Genomic DNA, 23,245 nt, shown 5'->3' on the forward strand with positions numbered 1-23,245 from the left:
CGGAAACACAAGACATTAAATCAAGGCAGTCTGGAGGGAGGCCGCGAGGCTGGCAAACTATTTGGTTTCAGTGTTTTTCCAATTTGTACTTAATCTGAAAAGAAATAACGCTCATTATTTCCCATTGTTTCTAATGGCAGTCTCCTTTCTCTGTGTTTGCACAGCACTTACAGAACCCGACCAACTTCCACTCAGCCGCCACAGAGCTGCTCGACTGGTGTGGAGATCCCCGGGCCTTCCAGCGACCTTTCGAGCAAAGTCTCATGGGATGTCTGACGGTACGCAAACAGTAATTATGGTATTTCGTTGGCTTTTTCAGGTACTTTTTAGGAGACATGAGCAAAACAATAATTACATTTGGGATACTATGAAAGAAGCATGGGCTTATTTGTCCATTTATTACGCTTTTAGCCTACTTTTAACTTAACGTAGACGATGCAAGAGCCGAAACAATCATCAGTCATATTGAACTTTTGTATTTGCGTCATATACTATTTCTACCCTTCAGATTTCAGTAAAAACAGTTAGTAGCAGGCTATAGTCACACAAGGTTTGTATCCAGCAGTTATCCAAGGCAGCTGCTCGGTCCGTCAGGGGCCAGTGACAGAGGTTAAAGTCCTTGTCACCCACTGCTTCTCTCCACTTTGTGTCTACACACACAAGCACACTAAAAAAAGAGGCTTGAACAGGATTGTGGGTAGCCAGTCACCCCTGGCTATCGCCTTTCAGTTCACCACCTACCATTCATCGATCTGGGCGCAGGGCCAGAGAGCTGGCCTGCACCAGGTGTGTGAAAGAACTCTCTCACACACACTTGCACACACAGTCACAGTGTGACAGTGTGAAAGAGGCTTTCGAGCAGAGAATTGAAAGTTTCACGCGTCTGTCGCTAAGATGAAGGAACATTGTCCCCGGCTGAAGTGGTAGCATGAGCAAACAGATAAATGCTCATTAATGTGTAAATCACAATAAAAGACTCTTAAAGGCAGATAAAGAGCTTTACAATGGAGCCCACCACTGAGATCCCTCCCAGCATGGGGCTGTTTCCATCAGCTAAATTGTTTCATCAGACTCGGAGAGCAAACGTCTTCTTATCTGGAGAATTACGGCGCGTAACAAGTCTTTGCATTCTTACGAGGACACTTATCTTCCTGCTGTACCTTGTTGGTTATGTGTCAGAGCGCTGAAGGGACATTTTAAAGACGACCGTGCATCAATCATAGTTTTGATCATGAGTCTTCTCGTAGCTGAATGAAACTGGACGTGTTCCTCACGTGGAGGTGCTCCTTCCCTCTGGCATGTTGTACACGTGGAGGTCATCCTCCGGTCCCTGGTGGAGTATCGGCTCCAGAGCCAATAAAAGATGACATAACCGAGCTGTCAGTGCTGCACTATAAGCTCTGTCTACTTAACAATTTGTGTTTTTCTTGTCTTTCTTCTTTATGCGTACTGTATCGAGATGGTGGATAATGTCAGTGCAGGCAGACGTGTATTATTTCTGCCTCTTAGAACACTAGGACCTGTCAAAGCAGAAAGAAACTACCAAACGGATGGTGTTTCTTTTCCCTCCATCAAACAGACAAACAAGAATATCAATGGCCAAGTAACCTTCCAGCTCCCCTACAGCACTGCTCTCATATTGACAGGAATATGGGCCTGGATGTACGTCCTCAGAGGGAGATTAAGCAGAAAAAGGCTTATGAGGTGAAACACTGTTAAATCCGTGTTGAATCTACGCTGGCCTCTGTAGCTGGCTGCCTGCCTCGTACAAAGTGCAGGGCGGACTCACTCACGCAGGAAATTAAACGATTGACAGCAACATTATTCGACCATTTGTCAGACTCGTCATTGTTTGCATAATATGGTTGGGTTGAATAGATCATGTTTTGAAGCCTTTATCCCTGGTATTATCGCGTCTCATTAACAGCTTCAAATACATTCAGCTTGATTTACTGAAACTGTAGACTTGTGCGTTATCAGTCGTCATTATCCCCTGACTAAAACAATCACATAAACCCTATTTATCTTTTCCATAGTTCTTCATTCAGTGCTCAATCAGCCATATTACCTGTGACTAAGGCACTTTATGATCTCTGTTAGCTGTTATGTTGGCTCACTAAAAGGCACCCCAGCTGACCTTGTTAACGGTAATGTGTGTTTTGAGGTCAGAGGGAGCAGAGGAGTTGTCATCTGTTAGCAGATAAAAGCAAAGGGGGTTCCCTTCTAATAATGATTTACCCCTGTCTCCTGAGTCCTGTTTAACATCACTCAGCATCCCCTTTAACATTATATTAGAGTCGGGGAGGCTCCTGCTTCATGTCCCATGAATGTTCAACCTCCTTACTTTTTTTTTAAGTCATTAGCACAAAAGGATTATTAAAACCTTACAGCTGGGGACTGGTTCCTCTCAAAATTGGAGGGAAAAGGAGGATTTTTAACCACTGTTCAGGATGCTGCTCTTTTTCCACACCGCGCTCCGATACACACAGATAAACTGGTCTCAGTTTAGCTGGATATCCCAGTACCTATCATTTCCACATTGTCCTGCTCTGTTTGAGTCAACAAACCGGCGACCTTCAGTCAGGAGACAAACTCTGTTCACTTTAGGGTCAGAGCGGGCCTGTTGGATGATAACCTTCCTGAGACTCTGCTCACTCTGCAGAGCGACTGTGCTTTGGCTCTCTCACCTCTGTTGGAGGTTGATGCAGTCATCAGACTCATCCTCACTGTGGATCACTGGAGCAATCCAGACTGCAGACTCCACATTAATCTCACTGTGTGTGTGTGTGTGTGTGTGTGTGTGTGTGTGTGTGTGTGTGTGTGTGTGTGTGTGTGTGTGTGTGAGAGTGTGTGAGTGTGAGTAAGTGTTTATTGAATGTGTGTCTGTCTGAAGAAAATAAATCAGTAATAGCAGTGGCTCAAAAATATTAAGACAATAAGAAAGTGAAAGGATTAAGACGCCTTAACTTTGGCTTACTGTTTATTCAGCATTCATTATTCATTTAAGAGATCAATATGTGTATGGAATTGCATAAGAAAGTGGATAGATGGATGGATAGATGTAATGCAATGATGTAATGATTACAAAACAATTGATATAATGCTAATCTTCAGGTGGTGAGTCGCGTCGCTGCTCAGCAGGGGTATGACCTGGACCTGGGCTACAGGTTGCTGGCTGTGTGTGCTGCCAACAGGGACAAATTCACTCCCAAGTCTGCAGGTAAGACCCACCACTTTGCTAAAATGCCAGCAGATGCATGCTCATACATCATCCCATTTGCTGCCGTTGACTTGCAAGACAGCGGACGACACAGTGCTCATTGTTCTTCATGCTGCAATTATTCACTTTTTCATGCAATAAAACAATTAACACAAATCGCTGTCTGGCTTCAAGTCATGATCCAGTAGTCCGAAGTGTTTCTTGTTTCATTATCCGGCTCAGGAATGCACAGCATAGCTGCTTATTGCGTTATGAGCACTATATAAAGGTTATTAGGATGTTAGCCAGACACAGAGAATCTGATAATTACTCTAAGAGTTTCATTTGTATATTATTTTGTTCATGTCGATGCTTAAAAACAAATAACGTTGCCATGAATCTGTGGTTTGCAAATGTGCGACTGCGACCACAGACATCACACAAAAAGCCCATAGAGCATTACTGTATAATGTCAGATATTTTTAGTCCCCATTAAACATTAATGTGCTATTGAGATGAGCTGTCCGGGTGGTAGCCTCACAAAGAAACGTCTACTCAACAGTCCTTCCACACAAACCCACACTCGTATGTGCATATCTGCATGCACACACACACATGAAGCGAGAGAGAGAGAAAGAGCAAGAGCAAGCAGTAATGCTATCCTCAGACATTTATCTATCAAATCCAATTTCCCCCCGCCCCGATCCATACCTCCCCTCCCCGCCTCCCACTGTCCTGCAGGAGCGGCCCCGTTCTTGTGCATTTGTCAAAGTGAAATGTGCAGAGAGAGGAGAGAGAGAGAGAGGGAGAGGAGAGAGAGAGAGAGAGAGAGAGAGAGAGAGAGAGAGAGAGAGAGAGAGAAGAGATGGATGGCTGGGGGGGTGTCGCTGATGTGTGCTGGACCACTCACTCTGCCTGACAAAGCCGTAGCCAGCCAGTCAGAACACAGATAAACCCCTTGTTTCACCAGTTACATAAGTGGCAGCAGTGAGAGTCAAATATTTTGATTAAACTGTCTTGATTCCTTTGTTTTTCTGACAAGGCAAATATGTCACTGTTTCATAACTGGAACTGCAGTGACAGTAACAGCAACGCTCTGAAATGTTATCCCATAATTCCTTATACGAGCTGCAATGTGTTGCAACGGAATATGCAGAAGGTAGAAATGTGTGTCTGACCTTTTTTTTTTTTTTTTGCTGCCATGATCCCTTGATATGAACATTTTGCTCAAGCTGGATATCCTCTTTCAGTTGTGGTGGGAAGCGTCTTGTTGGGAGGAACTAAAGTGGTCAGACAGACGTCAGTGTACAATATTGATTGCTGTATTTCTCTCTCTGTCTGTGTTCCTGTGTCGGGATAATGTGATTGTTGTCCAGGCATGGCTCGGACTGGCTGGCTGTCTGGGCCCGACTGACAGTCAGAATCATCCTCAGGCCGGCTGATGGTTCTGGGATCTAATAGAAGACAGCACTGAGTTTCAGGAAGAGCTGTTTTATGCACAGCGGACAAATGGGAACTGTAGTGTAATTATGCAGGGTGGGGGGAGGGAGGGAGAGATATGTCGGGCCAGTCATCAAACAAGGCAGGCAGGCTGTAAGGGTGGGAGGCAGATGTGACTCAGGGCAGCTCTTACTCACTGAGCATCCGTCTTACCTCCCTTACAAGGACGTCTGTCTGAGAAAAGCAGACGGGAGGGCGACAGAGGAGACGTGATGCACCCATGAACTCAAGAGACGCATGCATGTGCTCATACAAATGCATCAACAAAGATGCAGAGAAGCATTTGGCTCAAACTGCTCTGTTAGTTCTGTCTGTATGGTCATATATCTTCTTCTTTTTTACTGTCTTTGAATGTGTGTGTGTGTGTGTGTGTGTGTGTGTGTGTGTGTGTGTGTGTGTGTCTGTACATGCATGAATGTGTGTTTTAATTGTGCAGCCCCAGCACAATTTTCTGACAGCCTGCATGGCGACAGAGGGCCGCGAATCTGACACCTGAGAGCCCAGACGAGGGCCGAGGAGTCTGGGATGCTCCTCTGGGGGAAGAGGCAGACTCTTAAGACTGCAGATCAATCACACTGACTCTTTCCTTCACATTATTAGTTAAAGAGGAAATTGATAAAAAAAAAAACAATTACTGCTAACCTACTTTTCAGTTTGACAACTTGAGTCGTTGCAAACTACGAAATGCTCTTGTTGCAGAGCACGTGCAAATAAAAGTAATATACGACTTCCAATAAGTAATATAGAGAGGCTACTAGATGATGAACAGATGTACAGTAAAAAATACAATTCCTCATCTTGCATTCATAGACAAATCTTGAATTTTCTTTTTGCATGTGTTCGTCTGTCAGCGTCTTCACTCCAAGCAAAGAGAGCCCATGAACAAACTACAAATGTCTAAAGTTGCACAAACAGTGCTGCCCAGTGAGACGTATCGAGCTCATTGGACAGACTTTCAGCAACAGCAGACTGCTGATGATGAGCTATCTGGAGATTGGGACCCTGCAGCGAGGCCTTAGGGATTAGCGTGTTGCTCTAATCTGGAATCAGCCAGTGAAGATTTATGTGCCGTTAGGTGAGCTAGCATTAGCACTGTTAACTCTCAGTGCCGGCGAGTACACGCAGCTTTAACGCCGTTAGCATACAAACAGCTAGCAGCTAGCGTTGTTAAGTTAAACTCACTCTCTTGAAAAAACTTCCAGGTTTAGATTTTTTCAAATGCAAGTGTTTTTTTTTTCTTAAAGCCGTAGTCCCTTTTTAAATCTTCTCGGAGTTGTTTATGTTTCTGCTCGTAATAGTCTGTCATCTGCTGCTGCACAAGATGACTTAGAACTGAGAGGCTTGTAGATAATAGGTGTGCTGCTGCCCTACAAACACACAAAACCCTAATAGACTCTGAGCTGTTGGACTACTGTGACACTAAATCAGATTAGGTACTTAATCTATCAAGGGTTTTACTGTTTCCTTCCTCAGTGAATCTTCTACTCTTGTCACCAGCCTCATGACAGTTTGTTCTCTTTCCTTATGAAATAATAAACCTATAAAATGATCATTTTTATGTCAAATTGCGTGCCTCTTCTTGACAATGTCCCCACCTGTTAAGTTTTAAATAGATGAAAGTAAATCTGAAGTGTGACTCAGTTTGTGTATTATGTCTTCAACATGACCTGACACGCTCCGGATTAAAAGTTGCTGCTCCCTGGAATGATTGCTATGTTCTTAGAAACCTCCTTTAATGCTTAAATCAAGTTTCTGCTTGTTGTACCTCTGAATTATTATTTATTACAGCAAGACAATTCTTCATGTTAGCATCACACGTTATCAGAAGGTTGTGAATGCTCATCATTGAGGGGGATTTAAAAAAAAAATTTAAGATCCCTTTTATCTACACAATTGATAATTGTCTTTGATGTTGTTGTTTTTTGCTGAGAATGAGGAAATATGATGAAAAGAGCTTAGCTATGTTCTGGATGGTTTGTAAATTCCCCCCACCCACTCACATCTGACATTAAAAAGGAAATTGTCACAGCACAGAACTGCAGACTTTTCAGTGCTCGGTCAGTCAACAGAGCGTGCTCACACAGGGTAATCTCAGGAAAACAGCCACTCTGCTGTGTCAACAGTGACAGAAAACTTCCAGGGTGTGGCTGTAACTCACCCCATGTCCCGTGAAAAACACACAAACACACACACACAGAGAGCTCACTTAAAAATAACTCCCATAATTCAGCAAGCAAGTGCAACTGAAAATAAGTACTCCTACATACTTGGTGTAGACTCAATGCACAGTGTGTGTGAGTGCCTTTTACTTACTTACACACACACATTGTCGCTCCTCCCACTGGCCTACAACAATTTGACATGTCTTCCACTTATCTGTCTCAATTTACTTTCACTTGATTGATTTTCTCACCCCGTCTTTCTTTCCATCTTTGAGCTGTGTGTGTAGAACTAGAGGAAGGTGTAGGCATCCTTTGTTACTGACCCAATCAACCTTACAGACTTTTATATTTAATTACTGCTGAGTAAGAGCAGCGCGCTGAATTATTAACAGGAAACAGGGTTTATTTTTAGCAGGCTGGGCCTCTCCTCTGACACTCTCCAGTGGTTTTGCCTTAGATGATGAAACCCCTTTGCAACCCAAATCTACCTTTAGAACTTCACTATAAAGTTTATAGCAATAAAGCTCATGGGGAAATACTTATTAGGGTAGCTGCATTTGCTGCCTCTGGCTGATTGGGTCCTCTATCACTTTCAACTTAATTGGTTTGGTTTACACAGTTGCAAGTAAATTCATTTTGGTAATATCCCAGCTGAGCCGGCAGTGCAGTTGCACTCCCAACACAGAAGACTTTGTTCTCGTCAAAACTGGATGAGCAAATGATTTAAATCCTCCTTTTGTTCAGGGTTGACTGATCTGGCACCCACACCTCAGGACTCACCCCCTTCCTCACACATCATCCCCCAGGGGCTTTAGCTACACCCTTTTCAAGTTATATTTCTGTCCAACAATGCCTCCGTTGTGTGTGTTTCAATTCTGCGTGGGACATTTGTGAAACCGTTGATGACTGTGTGTCTGTCACACAAAAAGTCAACTTCCCTCTGCTGTCACAAGGCCAGTGCGCTTTCCCGCTCTTCGCCTGCACAGCACAGCACATCTCAACGTTTAGGTAAGGACAGAGAGAACAATGACAGTTTTGGTCTTTCCTGTTTATTCATCCAGATCGTTTTTTCACCATGTTGGGTTATGTTAGGGGCGGGCGACGAGAAGATGAACTCAGATTCACCCTCATCATTTTGCCTCTTCTTTAATTCAGTTGCACTCAGAGATTCTACAAGTCTCTGATGTGTCTTGTTAGTGGGATTTACAAAGTGGCCTCTGATGAAGACAGTGGGACGTTGTCAGGTTAGATTGTCCTGCAGGCAGGAATCCCCTCTCTGGTAATTTATTATTCGTTTGCTTTTGACTAGATTGATCTTTACATCTCATGCTTTCTTCTTCTCCTGCTTCCTCTCTCATGCATTGGCTTCCAGCCAGACTTGCATAGCATACTAAGCTCCACCCAGTTATGCAAGTTTGCAATCTGAGCTTGTAGGTTCTTTTTGTTGTCGTTTCCTCTTTTTTGCCCTTCCTGACAAATGGCAGTCACATTGTCGAGTTATGCATGCGTGCATGTGTGTTTCTGTGTGCTCTGTCTAAGTGTGTGATGGCAGTTTAGAGAAACAGGGCAACGGAGCTCTAGACAGACTTGGCAGAGCACATCAACAACAGCACCTCACGACAGAGGTGAGGAACACTGGAATATCTTGCTTTCTATATCTCTGCTCCTGTTTGTCTGCATCGGCTCGCCGTCTTTATCTCTTCCTCTCCTCCCTCCTCCTCAACTGTCTCCTCCGCTCCCTCTGTCTATTTCTCTCCCTACTTTCCCTCCCACTCTCTCTCCCTCCCCCCCCCTGCAGTCTCGAGAGTGTGTTGGAGCCGGTAGCAGGTACAGCCGGAGCCCATTAGTGCAGAGCCCGGCTCTGATTGGATAAGCCGGCGAAACCGGGAGACTGCCTCTGAATAATTGATGTGCATTGTGCAGACGCTGGACAAGGGAAAAAGACAGATCAGAGAGCAAGGGAGGAGAAAGAGAGTGAGCAAAAGGAAAGAAGAGAGAAAGACAGGAGAGGAGGGAGGAAGTGAGAAAGAAAGAGTGAGCAGAGTAAGGGATATGTGCAGAGAGTGATAAGGAGCAGGCAGGAGGCTTGGAAGCAGCAAAAGCTTTGAGAGTTGCCACTGGCCTCTGCGGGAACAGGAGCATTTGTGACACTTGAATCTTTTCTCTGCGCTATGAAGGGAATAAGATGAGATGTGCAGGGACTTTGCTTGGCTTTGGGTAAGTGTGTGTGTGTGTGTGTGTGTGTGTGTGTGTGTGCGTCTGCTGTCCACGTGTGTATTTCTGCACAAAGCTATACGGAATCTTATTTGAATGTGTTTGCATGAATGGGGCAGGATCAGGTGTAAACAGAGGTCAATTGAGAAGTTGAATTAGGTCTACGATGATGAACTCTTACGTAGTAAGAACTGTTCTTTGACATTGTGTCTGTGTCTGCGGCCGTAATGTAGGCCGTACATAACATGGACTTCTTCTTTCTTGCCTGGTGTGCTAGTGTGACTGTAGTCCAAAGCACTGGCTGCTCACACAACACAGGATCAGGGCAGATCAGCTGACCACAGGTTGACCTACATGCACTTCTGTCATAGGGTTATTCTGAGTGGGTTTTTTGTCTGTGTGCACAAACATACACTGACATGTGCATTGCTTACTTTTGTGTCTTAGTTCTGGACTTTGTTGGTAAGGGTCACAGTTGATGGGATGCTTTGGTCTTCATGTCTTATATTAAGGCTGGGCATTAAAAGAGTTACATTTGGGGTTTAAGGCGGGTTTGAAATTTGAGAGGATTGCAGGTATGCTTAGGGATTGACAGATTAAATTGTTAAATAGTTATTTAATTCTAACAAAGATGGAAGAACAAACATACATGTGGTTATGCCACTTTCAGACATATGCAAATGCATTAATGACACTCATTTCTTTTTTCAATTATGTAAAGCGGTAAGGTTGTGTGAGTCCTTGCGATGACTAGGCTGCATCACACATTCAACAACTTCTTCCAATGTATGGCACCTGAAGGAGCAGATATCCATGTTTTTTTTGTTTAAAGTCCAAGTGTACTGTATGTGCGTTAGTGTTGTCAGGAAGAGATGACCCACTTTTCCACTGTGGATTCTTTTTTTAAGTTGTTGACCTGTGCTTGGAGCCAGACCCTGTCTGCCTGTCCACTCATTAGGAGAGGAGGAGGAGGAGGAGGAGGAAGGGGAGTGTAGTCATGGAAGGACAATGCAATTAGATCAGTGCACAGAAAAGTCTGCTTTTTGTTTCACTCTTTCAGTGTTTGTTTAAATGCACCCGTTATTGTCAAATGTGTGTCTCATAAAGGAAAACAACACTTCCTTCACATGTATGAGTCTTTACTCAGGCAACACAAGTGACATGATGCTGCAGGCTATACAAGTTTTTAAAAAAACTGACAACTTAATGGCTCTGGCAAACAATAACATACTTTTGCATTGACCTCTGTAGAGCTGCAGCACTTCCTGTTAGCCTGAGCAGGGTGGAAGCCGCTGAAACCGTCTGCATCCTAAAAGGGGGTGTAAGAAAATATTGATACACTTGAGTATATTATGTTTTATGAAACTGTATCGATTCTCAAAAATACTATAAAAATGTTTTTATTAATAGTTTAAATGGATGTTACCAGGACAGTGATAAATACAAATGCATTTCTCACTGTTTTGATTGCATTCTTTTTTTTTTACTTAATGTTAATGTATGCTCTTTAAACTATATTGCCTTGCTTACAGCATCTCAGTATATTGAATCGTAAACCCCTGTATCAAGATATCATATCGGCAGATTCTCGCTAACACACAGCCTGACACCCTCAACCAACCAGACACATGCAGCCGCTCTCTCCCTCTGGCCTTCCTCCTTTCTCTACGGCTCTAAAGCTTTGTTTGTATCACTTACTCTACACACTTCTGTGACCTCTTGTGACTGCACTCTGAGTACTTCCCATCCGCCTGTTTAGTGACTCATTCATGACATTTGATTTTGAACTGTATGTAGTGCGACCTATGTTTCTCTCTTTTTTTTTTTTGCATCGTCTCTGCTTTTCCTGTGAGTCATTGTCATGCTTGACTTCCCTCCCTCCTCCCACTGAAAGCAAGTGGCATAGTAACGTTTTGTTTTTGAGAGAGGAATTTCTGGTAGGACAAACTGATGTCAGGTATTGATAGCAGTGAAGGGTGGAGCTCTCAGTGCCCCCGGGCTACACGGTACTCTTTGCAGGATGTGTTTCAGGAAGCGTTCGTAAAGATTCTTCAGTCTTGTTAATCGCTTCCTTATCTGTTCACTCCTCCGCTCCGGTTGTGTTGACATCTTCTCATAGCCACTCCTCAAGAAATTCTTCCATTTACTAATTTGCCTGGAAAAAAAAAAAAGAAAGAAAGGCCACAGCTGGTGTTTCATCACCTTGTTTTAATCACAGTTTTATCATATAAAACAGCAGCTCCAGGAAATCTCAGAATCCTTGTTTGTGGTTTCCCCCCTAATGATTTTATTGACGGAACAACAGTGTGAGATGAAAGACATATTGTGGAAGTTGAGATAAGTAGTGTGTCTGGTTATAATTAGGCATGTGATATTTACTAGTTCCCCTCCAGTGGTGGGAAGCTGCGCGTGGCTGATAAGAGCAGTTCATTCACAGCTTGCTGTTCTCTGATGCTCTTTCTTGCCGTGTGAGGCACTTTACTGTATAAGCACATCTTTACAAAGCCCAGACACTGACTGTGTTTGTTTACTCACAAATACGCACCTCAGTTTCCATATTTACTTTATTTTTTTATTTCTATTTTTGTACGTTTGCTTGTGTCCACATACTTGTGCGCCGATGTGTATTTCCCTGTTTACTCTTACATGCCTTTGAGTGCAACTGTGCAGATTTACTGCACAATGTGTGTGACTCAGATGTGAATAATAGATGTGATCATATGTAGGATCATTGTGAGTGTTGTGACAGTTCTCTGATACAGATGTGGAAGGCCGTGACCCCCCCAGGCTTAACACTGTAAGCAGTGACTCACAGAGCATCTAACGCGGATACACCGGCCACCTGAATTTCATATCCCAGCGAGGATGTAGGTCAAATCCAGAGGTCAATGTCATAACTGACGGGGTCCGTTGTGTCACTCGACACACTGGCGTCACAAGTTCTACCAAAACCAAAAAAAGTAGAGCTGCAACGGTTAGTTGATGAAAGGAAATTAATTTTTTCTCATGAAAAGCAAAATACGTTGATAGTTAAATGTTCTGCTTTCATTGTAAACTTAATATCTTTGTTTGACGGCCATTTTCAATATGTTTGATTCATAGAGAAAATTCAGCAGATGATATTTGTTAATTGCTGACTTTCTTTTCTTTTCTTATTATTGTTGTTACTTCACAGAGGGAGTATTATTAGTAGGGTTTTATAATATAACTTAGGAAAACATTAAAGACTCATTGTTTTCCTGAATATCTTTGGAAATGGCTATACACATAGGATATAAGCTTTGCATCCTAGTGCTTGATCTTTGTAGTCCCTAACTCGTTGTAAAACAGCACACAAATTGAGAGTATCTGACTCATGAAAGACCATTTCAAGCTGCTATAAATATTATGCTAAGAAATGTTCATCTTTCTTGTGGGTCTCAATCAAGCTCAGTTGGACTATGCACGCCCCACAATATATAAAGAATGTAATAGACTGTGTTCTGTTGTTTTTTTGTGGCCACATGCGACGCGGAGATCCCACATTTCCCGCCCGAGCGCCGACATTTTGCACCTTTAGTCAGATCCAGCCGTCATACTGCATTATGTTTGGTGTTCATGCTGATTCTTATAACTCTGCCCCGTTTAAAAATGTGTAATTTGAACCCCACAGAAACCAGCACCTGCAGGAGATGTCAGAGTGACTCAGGTAGAGCTACCCTCCCTTCTGGGCTGCAGCATCTCTTTGGCTTGTGACCCACACACATCCCGGGGAGGAGGGGATCTGCCCACTCCCTCCATCTCCACCTGTCCTCTGTCTAGCATCCTTCCATCCATCTTCTCCCCCCTCTGTCCTCATGTCTGGTGTACTGCCAGAGGTCCTGGATGAAATTCTGTCATACCAGCCAAATCAGAAAACCTCATTGTTTTACCAATGGAAAAAAAAAACAAAGAAAAAAAACAATTAGGGAAAATAAATTAAAGTAAAAAAATAAAAAAAGGAACACATTTTGAAGTTTGTGGCCGTTTTAGATTTTGGAATATTCTGATCCGTGTGAACAGTTAGTTACATTAACGGCCTGCTTTTGGTTGAGTGTGCTTTCTGACACAGCGCTGTCTCTCTGCAGGGCATGTTTGAGTTGTTCTGCCTCTAAGCTGTTGAGACTAAAGCCCATTTGATATGCTCTTCTCTTGGAAGAAGTTGGCTGAACAGAGAGGGGGCAGGATGGGGGATATCATTGACTGCTTAAATGGCTTCCATTACACTTCTGCAAAAAGCATGACTTTTAATTTTTTTTCGCAGGATTTTATATCCCCTCCATATTCGTCTTTTGCATAATACTTTGTACCCACACAGCATAGACCTACCTGCCAGTGTTTTACAGACCTCTGCCTATGAGATCTATTATAAATTGCTTCTTTGTTATCATCCCACACATTGTCTCAGAAGGCTTCAATGTCTAGTGCTGCAGTGTTCATGCTCCGAAAGTGTAATTCTTCATGTAGTATTTCCTCCTTTGTCTGTGTTGTTATCAACAAAACTACAGACGGGCTGCATGCACCGTATTACAGAACATGTCTCTATCAAAGCCTGGCGTGTCCAGCGTTGGTGATCAGAATTTGGCATAACAGCCAGATCTTTGGGGATTTTAGGACCAGAGGTGACGTGTACAGTATGAGGGCAGGGATGTGCAATCCATCTGAAGATGTATTTAATATTTCTTATTCTGAATAAGTCTTGGATAATTAGCACAATGCTCGTGCAGAATATGACACAAACTTCTCTATGGGCTTTCGTGCAAATCTACCTAGTTATCTATATATAACCGAGCCTCGAACAGGTCGTGGTGAATATACTGTAGCAGTATACAGTGCACAATGCCTCTTCCGTGTCATTTATTGCCACTAATCTTTGCTTTGTGTTATTATCCAAACGAATGAGGCTGCAACGGGCACACGTAACATTTCCTTTTACGAGCGGTTTATTGGATGTAGAACCTGAAACATGAATTTAATAATGCAAGCAGAGAGTTAGGCCCTCCAGCTGTTACATGATACCATATCAGTAACACATCGCTGATGCCATATCAATATCAGGATATGTTAGTGGAGAGTCATTCCTGAGACGAGATAAGTGCACTTCTCCTGCACTGAATTTCAGTCGGGTGCAATGTGTCAAAAGAAAACAACAAAAAAGCTGCAATGTGTTTCCTTCCCCCAAAACTAATTCAGGAAAAAGTTGCCACTCAAGATCAACTTGATGAAGTTTGACCAACTTCAGTCTGTCAAATAGTTGTAAATAAACACGGCAAAGTGATCAAGACATGAGCTGTCTAATTCTTTTTTTATTTTATTACTACTTGAGTGTCGTGTTGTGTTTGATTTGGGGAAACAAACAAGTTTGTAATTGCTTTTGAACAAAATCTGTAGCAGCAGTAAAAGGGTTCTGCTAATATAATTATTTATATATAAAGAACTACACATACATATTATTTTGTAGTTCTGTAAAGTGATTTTACATGATTTTTTTTCACACCTTGTCATATTTAAGTGATTTTTTTTGTCACACTTAGTTCAAAAGATTGTTATGCCACGTTGTGCCTGCGCAGCTGTACGAGCCAAATAGTAGTTTTATTTCTTGGTGACCTCTGCTGACCTTTTACACAGAGGATGTCATGAGCTACAGAATTACTGACGGGGTGCAGGAGAGAATACAATCTGTGTGTGCACCCCGCTGAAATTGCCATTTTAGTGTGTGAAGTTTACTTGTTCCCTGGCATTTGTCACAACATGAGACCATCATTTTACTTTTACTCTGTAAAAAATACTCTGTAAAAAGTAAAATGATGCTTTCCTATGCAGTCATATAACACGTTACGTTCAGCAATTCACACCTGGGAAGTGTCCGGCACGATGACACCGTTGAAAGAGTTGAGTGTTAAACGCCTTCCTAAAGGGCACAGCAGTTCATGTGAAGGCGAGGGTGTCTCGGTCACCTTCCCAAACCCTGACGATGTGTACACGTGGCGGATCTAGGGCTTCACCCTTAAATCATGTCATGGTGTTTATCAACAAAGTGGGGTCGCCATCGTCCAGCTTACTGAATTATGTTGGGGTGCGCGCATTTGAAGTGTCCTAGAATCAGATAGTCGGCAATCTGTCCTGATTTAACTGGCGAATGATATGCGCAAAGGCTTTTACCACACACAGATGCTTGCCCACACGCTGCACTATCAGAGTTCATAGTAATTAGCATGGGGGTTTCCTTGTAAAAGAGGACTCGTACACACACACACACACACACACACACTCTGTCATTAGTTAATGGGCCTTGCAGCCTGTTACCAGGGCTTACTCTCCCTCCCTGCTGCTCCCAGAGGGGCTGAGGTGAGGTGAGGTGAGAATGACCCAGGGCTTCTGGTATCACTCAGCCATTCAGCATTAAATACAGCCTGAGTAAGGAGGGCCCATATGTCTCTTGGCATTACTCAATTAAACAACCGCAGCTTCTAAGAAACGGAGCTGTTCGGAGAGGGTCAGCGTGTGTTCTGCTCTCCGTGCTGGGAGAGGACAGGGCAGACCACTTGTTAGGGAGAGGGCTCGAGGCGTCCCTGCAGTGTGTAGGCATCAGTCACCCGGAGCAGTGACTGTTTATATCCGTGTGTTTAAAGGGAATGTTTGACTTCTTGCGCAGTCATGAGTGCATTTTGATGTCTCCGCTTGCAGTTTAAAGGTATGAACGGTGAGATTAGCCGAGATAAACCCAATTAGGGGATTTCTATGGGATCAGCGGCAGCGTCTCTCCAAGGCAGGGAAACACACCGTTAAACATTTCCAAAGAGGGATGGCATGTACGCTATGATGTCATTTCCCTGATTAATTAGACACAGACACACATGTTGTTAACAAAGAAAAGAGTACTACAGTAGCTGCTGACTGACTCCTCTTTCACAGGCTCCTGCACTTTCAAACTATATACTCATTGTTTTTGATTTTGTAAGTATTCAGGAAGAAAGAAAACTGGTAATCTTAGACTACCTAATCCGAACCCCAAAGTGCCTTCAACACTGCCACAAGCTCCCGATAAGCCTAATGTTTCATACTGTAACTACAATCTCTCAGCTTTTTCTACCGAACTGTAAACCCACGTGTCAACACTTCATCAAGTAGCGCTGACGTTCTGCAGAGCCGCCACCTGATCCTCTGGATATCCAGTGTTCGGGCAAAGCTTGGCCAAACTCACCATTTAACATTCAGGCTGCATGCAGAGACATCAGAAAAACATCCCTGAGTTCATCCCACTCGTTCAAAAGCTTGTGTCATTTCCCAGAAACTGAGCTGTCTCTTTGATCTCGCCTGTTGCAGCATTTGCTCATCAAGTTATTAGTTCATGATGTTTGTAAATCAATGTTCTGATAGAAATTCAGAAACTTGGCATCATGTAACTTCTCAGTTCATCTACTTTTTTTTAGCATTCTGCATCGTTTTGACAATGCAGAATATTTGGACTGAGGAAGCCGACGCCTTGATTTAACTGCGTTACTGTAAATAAAATGTGGAATAGATGAAACGAGGCGCAACAAAGAAATTGTTTTATATTCTCCTCGATCGTCTGTACTTTTGACCTCTGCTCCTCTTTTTCTCCATTAGTGAAGTTAAAAGAACATCTGGTTGCTAACTAATATTGTAATTAATAACAGGTCAGACAAATGGATCACAACAGAAGGGAGGAATGTGGGTGTGTACAGCGTGTGAGAAGGGTATTTACTGCCGAGTGAGGAGATAAAGTGAGAGGGAGTGTGGTAGCGTAGTTGCGGGTGTGTGATGGTGTTAACACAAGGGACTGTAAGGTGAAAACAAGGTTGTGTACACTGTACTAAGCTGGCTAAATATGCACGTTGCCCAGAGCGGACCTTCACTCTATTATGAATGACTTCTGGCCTTGGCAGCTTGTTAGATTTGGTGGCTCTTAGCCACACTGATATGATAAGTCAACGCCTCTCTCTTCTCTCTCTCTCCTCTCTCTCTCTCTCTCTCTCTCTCTCTCTCTCTCTCTCTCTCTCTCTCTCCCCCTCTCAGAGCGACTCAATCGCTTGTGCTTGGAGCTGATCTTTAGGTCTAAATGGTGGGTTGCCAGTTGAAGAGACAGTCCCTTGGTGCAGAGGTGGTGATTTAGTGGGGAGATAAGCTCTCCGTAATAGCAGGGTGGAATAATTCCTCCTTAACTAGGAGGCTTGGCTCTCTCCACCCTCCAGAAGAAGAAAAAAACGTTACCGCTCCTCTGCTTTGTTCTTCATTCCTTTCCTCTCCGTCTTCTCCCCGCTGTCTCCTCTCCTCTCCTTTTTTGTTTGTTAGCTCAAGCAGTTTAGATTAGGTGTTATCTTAATGTACAGGTTACAGTCGGCACAACTCGCTCACTCACTCGCCCTGCTTTTTATTTCCCTTTTGTTTCCAAGGCATTTTGACAGACATGTGTTGTTTGTGACCTTGTAAATTGCATTATCAATGCCAATTTCATTGTCACAGACTGTTTGAACCTGACGATTTCTTAAGGGCCCAAAACATTTTCTAAAACTCCACATCAAACCCCAAACATGGCAACAGCACTTCCTAAAAGCTGGTGTATCTGGGTCTATGAGGCTAAAAATAGCGTCTTAAATTATTTAATTAAGTCGTGAACACTGTAACCTTTCCTTTTGTTTGTTTGTCGAGACAACTTTCTACGATCAAGAGGCAGTGTGTTTAAATAAGCCAAGCGACTCTGATCGATTCAAGAATGACAAGTTGATTGGCATCGTGAAGAAAATGTAATGAAAATTGGAACAATACAAAACAAAAAACACATGTCTCGTCTTCACAAAGAGGATGAAAAGGCTGCGCGGCTTGATTAGTCCTTAGAGATATGAGAAGACGGGGAAAGTGTGGAGAGGAATGAAGTGGTGTTGATGAGTGGAGAAAGTTACTTCCTACATAGATCATATCTGTAACCCCAATCACTCCATTTCAGCCCCTCCCACTCTGTGGCAGAACAAAAGTGTGAGGTCTTTTGTGCTGTAGAGAGATTTCAGTTTATATGTTACACTGCAGGTAGAGATGAAGTGATGTAACTGTTGTGAAATCCACACAAGCAAATAATCAATGTAGGTTTATTGAGTTAGGCTGCCCCCTGGAGGCTCCAGCAATAACTTCAGGCTGGATGGTCTCCGGACACGAGCGTACCATTCAGTACAGTGCACTGTTGAGAGACCTGACAGGGGTGAATCTATTCATTTGAGGTTGGCATTTAAAAGTGTGAAGATGATCCAGTCGTTTCTATGTGATCATGCACACATAGGAGTTGAAAGATGCACTAAATGCCACATGAATACACAGCAGACCCATGTTCATGCAGGCAAAATGTGTGTTTGTCTGTGCTGACGGGAGACTAACGCACGTGCATATGTGTGTGTGTCTGTGTGTTTCCCTCGCAGCCCTGCTGTCGTCGTGGTGCGAGGAGCTGGGTCGTCTCCTCCTGCTGCGTCACCAGAAGAGCAGGCAGAACGAACCGCAGGGGAAAGTCCCCATGCAGCCCAGCATGAACAGCATGAAGCCCGGCCTCACACACAGGTCAGTTGGGGAGTCTCTGAGACATCTCCCGTCAGAGGAATAAACACCGTGCATGTCTTCCACCAAACCCACATTCTCAATTCGGTTCAAAGTTACTGTTTTTTCATCCTACTGGTGTGAAGTTATTTGTTTTCCTGGGGTCATAATTTATCCCAAAAAAAAAAAGAAACCGTACAAAGAGGAGTATCAAGGGAAAAACACTTTACAGCATAACATCAGTGAAGTGCAGCTATGAATCGGCAGGTATGAGTCACTTGCGTTTGAATAATTTAGGCTAATACTGCTGTTTCTGTCCACGCTTCTTGTTATTCCCCGCTGAATGTGATATCTGTCCGACACATCGGATACTTTTAATTACATTCTTGTGATTCAAATATTTTTGTTTGATTGAATTTGTATTGAACCCGCGTATACTTAGACTGATACATGCTTGTGTGCGCGCCATCTGTCAGTTGTCTGTTACTCATCTGAAAGAAGCCAACAGTAACTCTAAGACAGACTGACTTGAGCCTTTTTAATAGACATAAATACAAAATCCAACAGACAGCTGATGTGTCAGTGAGGAGTAGCATTACACGGGTGACATTTCACATTAAACAGGTGAGCAAGCAGAAGCTAACACAACATGCATACAATGACAATAATAGTTTCTAAAGCACAACAGAGTATGTTTTTGGTGGAGTGTCTGTGTGGATGGGTGCTGTGGGGAAGTGTGTGTGTGTGTGTGTGTGTAGGGAGATGAGGAGATAAATACAAATACAGGATAAAGAAAAGAAAAAAGAAGCCATTATGCTCCTGGAGCTTCTTCAAGGTAGCCATGTCATTGTACCAAATGAATTCATATAAGCTAACTAAGGTTCAGGGTGGGTTCAGCCTTCATTAAGGTATTATCTTGACTTCAGTGCTTATGTAATACAAACCCAGACACAGGGAATTTCCGTTGTTTGGAGAAGAGCCAGAATAACTTTGAGTGCAGCCGAGGTGATTTGGGGTGGGAGGATAAACCGGCCGGGAAGAGAGCTGTGAAGTAATGTTTTTGAAGAACATTGTGTGCTCATAGCTCTCTCTCTCTCGCTCTCTTTCGAAGAAGAAAAAGTCAAGCACGGAGTTAGCCAAGAGTCCTGTTTGCCTCTGCTGAGGATCTCGGGATAGTGTTGTGCCTTTATGAGGAAATATTGAACAAGTCGTCCATTCCAAGAGCTAACCTCTTAGGGAAAACAAGCTGCTCTCCAAAAACAGCAGTTCCTTCCCACTCCACTGGCCACTTGCCTCTCCCCATGAGGATTTAGCTTGTTTAATATATGTAACAGATTCTCATATTTTGCCCTGATATTTGTTTTTAAATCAGAATGTTAAACATTCCAACGGTACTCTCCCGATTCATATCCAGAGACTTTTCAGCAATTCCAATAAATAATTTAATCATATTTAGTTTTCACTGGTGTGTATGTGGGCTTGCAACTCCTCACGGACTCATTTGGAGCGTTTAACCCATCTCACTGTGCAGCAGCCATGAGCAGATATTCTGGCCGAAAATGTGTTTTGAAATTGTTTGCCCAACGTTTCAAATTGCCTAGCATTTTGGCGAGAAGAATTCCCAAATTATTCAAAATTCTGGACGGATATGCAACTCTGTTGGCTTTCTATTGGCTCTTTTCTTGGCCAATTGAACCTTCAACTGACATCAGGCACATGTTTTTGTTTTGATCTACTTTCCAGTGATGGATCCTTTCCCTATGACTCTGTCCCCTGGCAACAAAACACCAGCCAGCCCCCCGGGTCATTGTCTGTGGTTACAACAGTGTGGGGCGTGACCAATACGTCACAGAGCCAGGTATGTCATGAGCAGCATCCAGTGTGTAATTATATAAGTTCTGACACACAATCAACGCTTGACTCAGAAGGTTTTGTCTGCTTACAAACCCAATGGATAAGTGATCTCCCTGTATTTGTTGAATCCAGGTGCTAGGTAACCCAATGGCGAATAGCAATAACCCTATGAATCCTGGAGGTAACCCTATGGGATCGGGTCTGTCTGCCAGCGCGGCAGGGCTCAACTCTCCCCAGTTCAATGCTCAGCAGCAACAGTTTCCAAACAAAGGAGGCTCCAACCAACAGTACATGCAGCAGGGCATGTACGGCAGGCCTGGCTACCCTGGAGGTCCTGGGGGATACAGCGGGAGGTAAGAGACTGGATACGACTCTTAAAAAAAAAAAAGAAAGAAAGAAGAAGAAAGCAATAACATTTACCATAATGATCAAAACATGCGTTCTGTGTTTTTACAGTTACTCTGGAGGCCCAAACCCCTCTCAAGGAGGTATGGGACTGACCTCCCACTCACGTTCTCCTGGTGACTTCACTCAGCCCGCCGCCGCTGCAGCAGCTGCTGCTGTCGCTGCAGCTGCTGCCACGGCAACGGCCACAGCAACAGCCACGGTGGCAGCTCTGCATGAAACTCAGAATAAAGATATGAACCAGTATGGACAGGTACAGTACACACCTGCTAAAAAGATATGTATAGCTATAGCAACCAATACACAGAAACCTATTTCCAAACACCTGCTCATATTAAACACTTTTGTTTTGCCTCCAGATGTGTTCTTCGTTCCAAATGGGCCCCACACAGGCCTACAATAGCCAGTTCATGAACCAGCCAGGCCCACGAGGCCCTCCTGGAGGTATGAATCCAGCCAGCATGGGATCAGGCATGAACAACCCCAATATGAGTGGGCCTCCCATGGGCATGAACCAGGCTCGAACCCCAGGCATGGTGCCCTTTGGAGCTCACGGCCAAAGGATGCCTCAGCAAGGGTATCCCGGAGGACCTCGACAGGGCATGCCCATGCAGGGGATGAAGAGGCCATATCCTGGAGAGGTGAGTGGAAAGATCTGATGATTGAAACAATCTGGAGATTAAGGGCTCTATTATCCTGCGGGCTCAAAGACAGCACCAGGGAGAACACAGTTAAAGAAGTTTGCATTACTTCCTGGCAACATACGAGCGTGACAAACACAATCTCCAAACGTTGATAAATGAGAACTGATATTTTCAAATAGACTTGTTTATGTTAATTGTATTTTAATGAGTGTCTTTCAAATATGCAATTGTTTTAATAATTCAAATCTGGGGTGTATTTGTTATTATGGAGCTCGACCCGTCTCCACCTGCTGATTCTATATTCATCCTACTAATAATGTATTCAGCCTCTCTTCCACGTTGTGCCGAGCTGCACCTGGTTAGCGCCTCGTCTGCACCATCGTCACCAAAATGGTATAAATCTCCTGGCTCACACCCTCTTCAGTGTGAGCCAGGAGATTTTGCTTGTGTTTGTGTTCGTGCCCAATAGGGCCCTTTGTCTCATCTCGCACCTAAGAAATCAATGTAATGTTTTTTTTCTCCAACTTCTTCCGTCCAGGCAAGTTACGGAGGTCAGCAGTACGGGCCGAACACTCAGTTCCCACCACAGCAGGGCCAGTACCCCACATCGAACCCCTCCAGGCCGCTGCCATCTCCAAACTACCCCGGTCAGAGGATGCCAGGGCAGCAGAGCCAAGGACAGTACCCGCCTGGCATGCCCATGGGCCAGTACTACAAGGTCTGTTATGCCACACCATTCATCCATCTATCCATTTACTATAACTACCTACTCCTCGTTAGGGTCAGAAGGGGGGGGCTCAAGGTGCTCTGTGCTAAATGCAGGGACCGATAGATCGCTGGTCATAATTACAGCACATGCTGGAACACACTACATGGTATAAGCCTGGAGCTGTGAGGAACTACATCAAATTATAATTGCCCTTTATTCCTTCACAGCAAGAGCCCTTCAATGGTCAGAGCACCAACTTCTCTGGAGGCGGATACTCCTATGGCCAAGGCAACGGGGTATGTTTTCATAAAGACCTTTGTGCTCAACCTGACCCAGTCATGTACGTGAAATGAGTTTTACAGATGTTTTCATTATGGCACTTTTCCTGCCTTTTACAGCCCCCGAGGCCGGGTAACTACCCCCACTCCCCGGTCCCTGGAAACCCCACACCACCTATGACCCCAGGAAGTAGTATTCCTCCGTACCTGTCGCCAAACCAGGATGTGAAGCCCCCGTTTCCACCCGACTTGAAACCAAATATGACAGCACTTCCGCCCCCTCCGAGTGAGTACCCCAGCAATTCTGAAACAAGTGGTTGCTTTTAACCTTGTGCTCTTTTATTTCATCTGGCGCATTGTCTGACTTCACCCTCCCCCCCCCCCCCTCTGTTTTTCTTTTCTCCCCAGGTAACCCCAATGAGGAGCTGAGGCTAACGTTCCCAGTCAGAGATGGAGTAGTGCTGGAGCCGTTCCGCTTGGAGCACAACCTGGCTGTCAGTAACCATGTCTTCCACCTTCGACCCTCTGTCCACCAGACCCTCATGTGGAGGTAGGGCCCCCCCCCACACACACACGCCTCCACTTTCATTATATTTGCACATTTGCTCCCGTTATGTCACAGTGTGCACCACAACCACCTGTAGAGTAAAAGTGAGTAGAATCTGTTCTTGTTCTTTTCTTCTAATATTATCGCTAACTCTTTTGTCTACTTACACCCA

General features: G+C 43.9%; 1 protein-coding gene across 1 annotated transcript in view; it reads left to right on the forward strand.

The window, feature by feature from the left end:
- The window catches only part of zmiz1a (zinc finger, MIZ-type containing 1a), a 73,081-nt gene that overhangs the window by 46,120 nt on the left and 3,716 nt on the right, over positions 1 to 23,245 (forward strand). The window contains exons 4-14 of the mRNA XM_029450233.1: positions 165 to 278; positions 3,115 to 3,220; positions 18,525 to 18,660; positions 20,380 to 20,494; positions 20,623 to 20,843; positions 20,947 to 21,148; positions 21,255 to 21,536; positions 22,078 to 22,257; positions 22,476 to 22,544; positions 22,647 to 22,812; positions 22,935 to 23,076. Coding sequence (XP_029306093.1) covers positions 165 to 278; positions 3,115 to 3,220; positions 18,525 to 18,660; positions 20,380 to 20,494; positions 20,623 to 20,843; positions 20,947 to 21,148; positions 21,255 to 21,536; positions 22,078 to 22,257; positions 22,476 to 22,544; positions 22,647 to 22,812; positions 22,935 to 23,076 — 1,733 coding nt within the window. The remainder of the gene's footprint in view (positions 1 to 164; positions 279 to 3,114; positions 3,221 to 18,524; positions 18,661 to 20,379; positions 20,495 to 20,622; positions 20,844 to 20,946; positions 21,149 to 21,254; positions 21,537 to 22,077; positions 22,258 to 22,475; positions 22,545 to 22,646; positions 22,813 to 22,934; positions 23,077 to 23,245) is intronic.

The sequence above is a fragment of the Cottoperca gobio genome, chromosome 15 (genome assembly GCF_900634415.1).
Source record: "Cottoperca gobio chromosome 15, fCotGob3.1, whole genome shotgun sequence".
Classification (NCBI taxonomy): domain Eukaryota; kingdom Metazoa; phylum Chordata; class Actinopteri; order Perciformes; family Bovichtidae; genus Cottoperca; species Cottoperca gobio.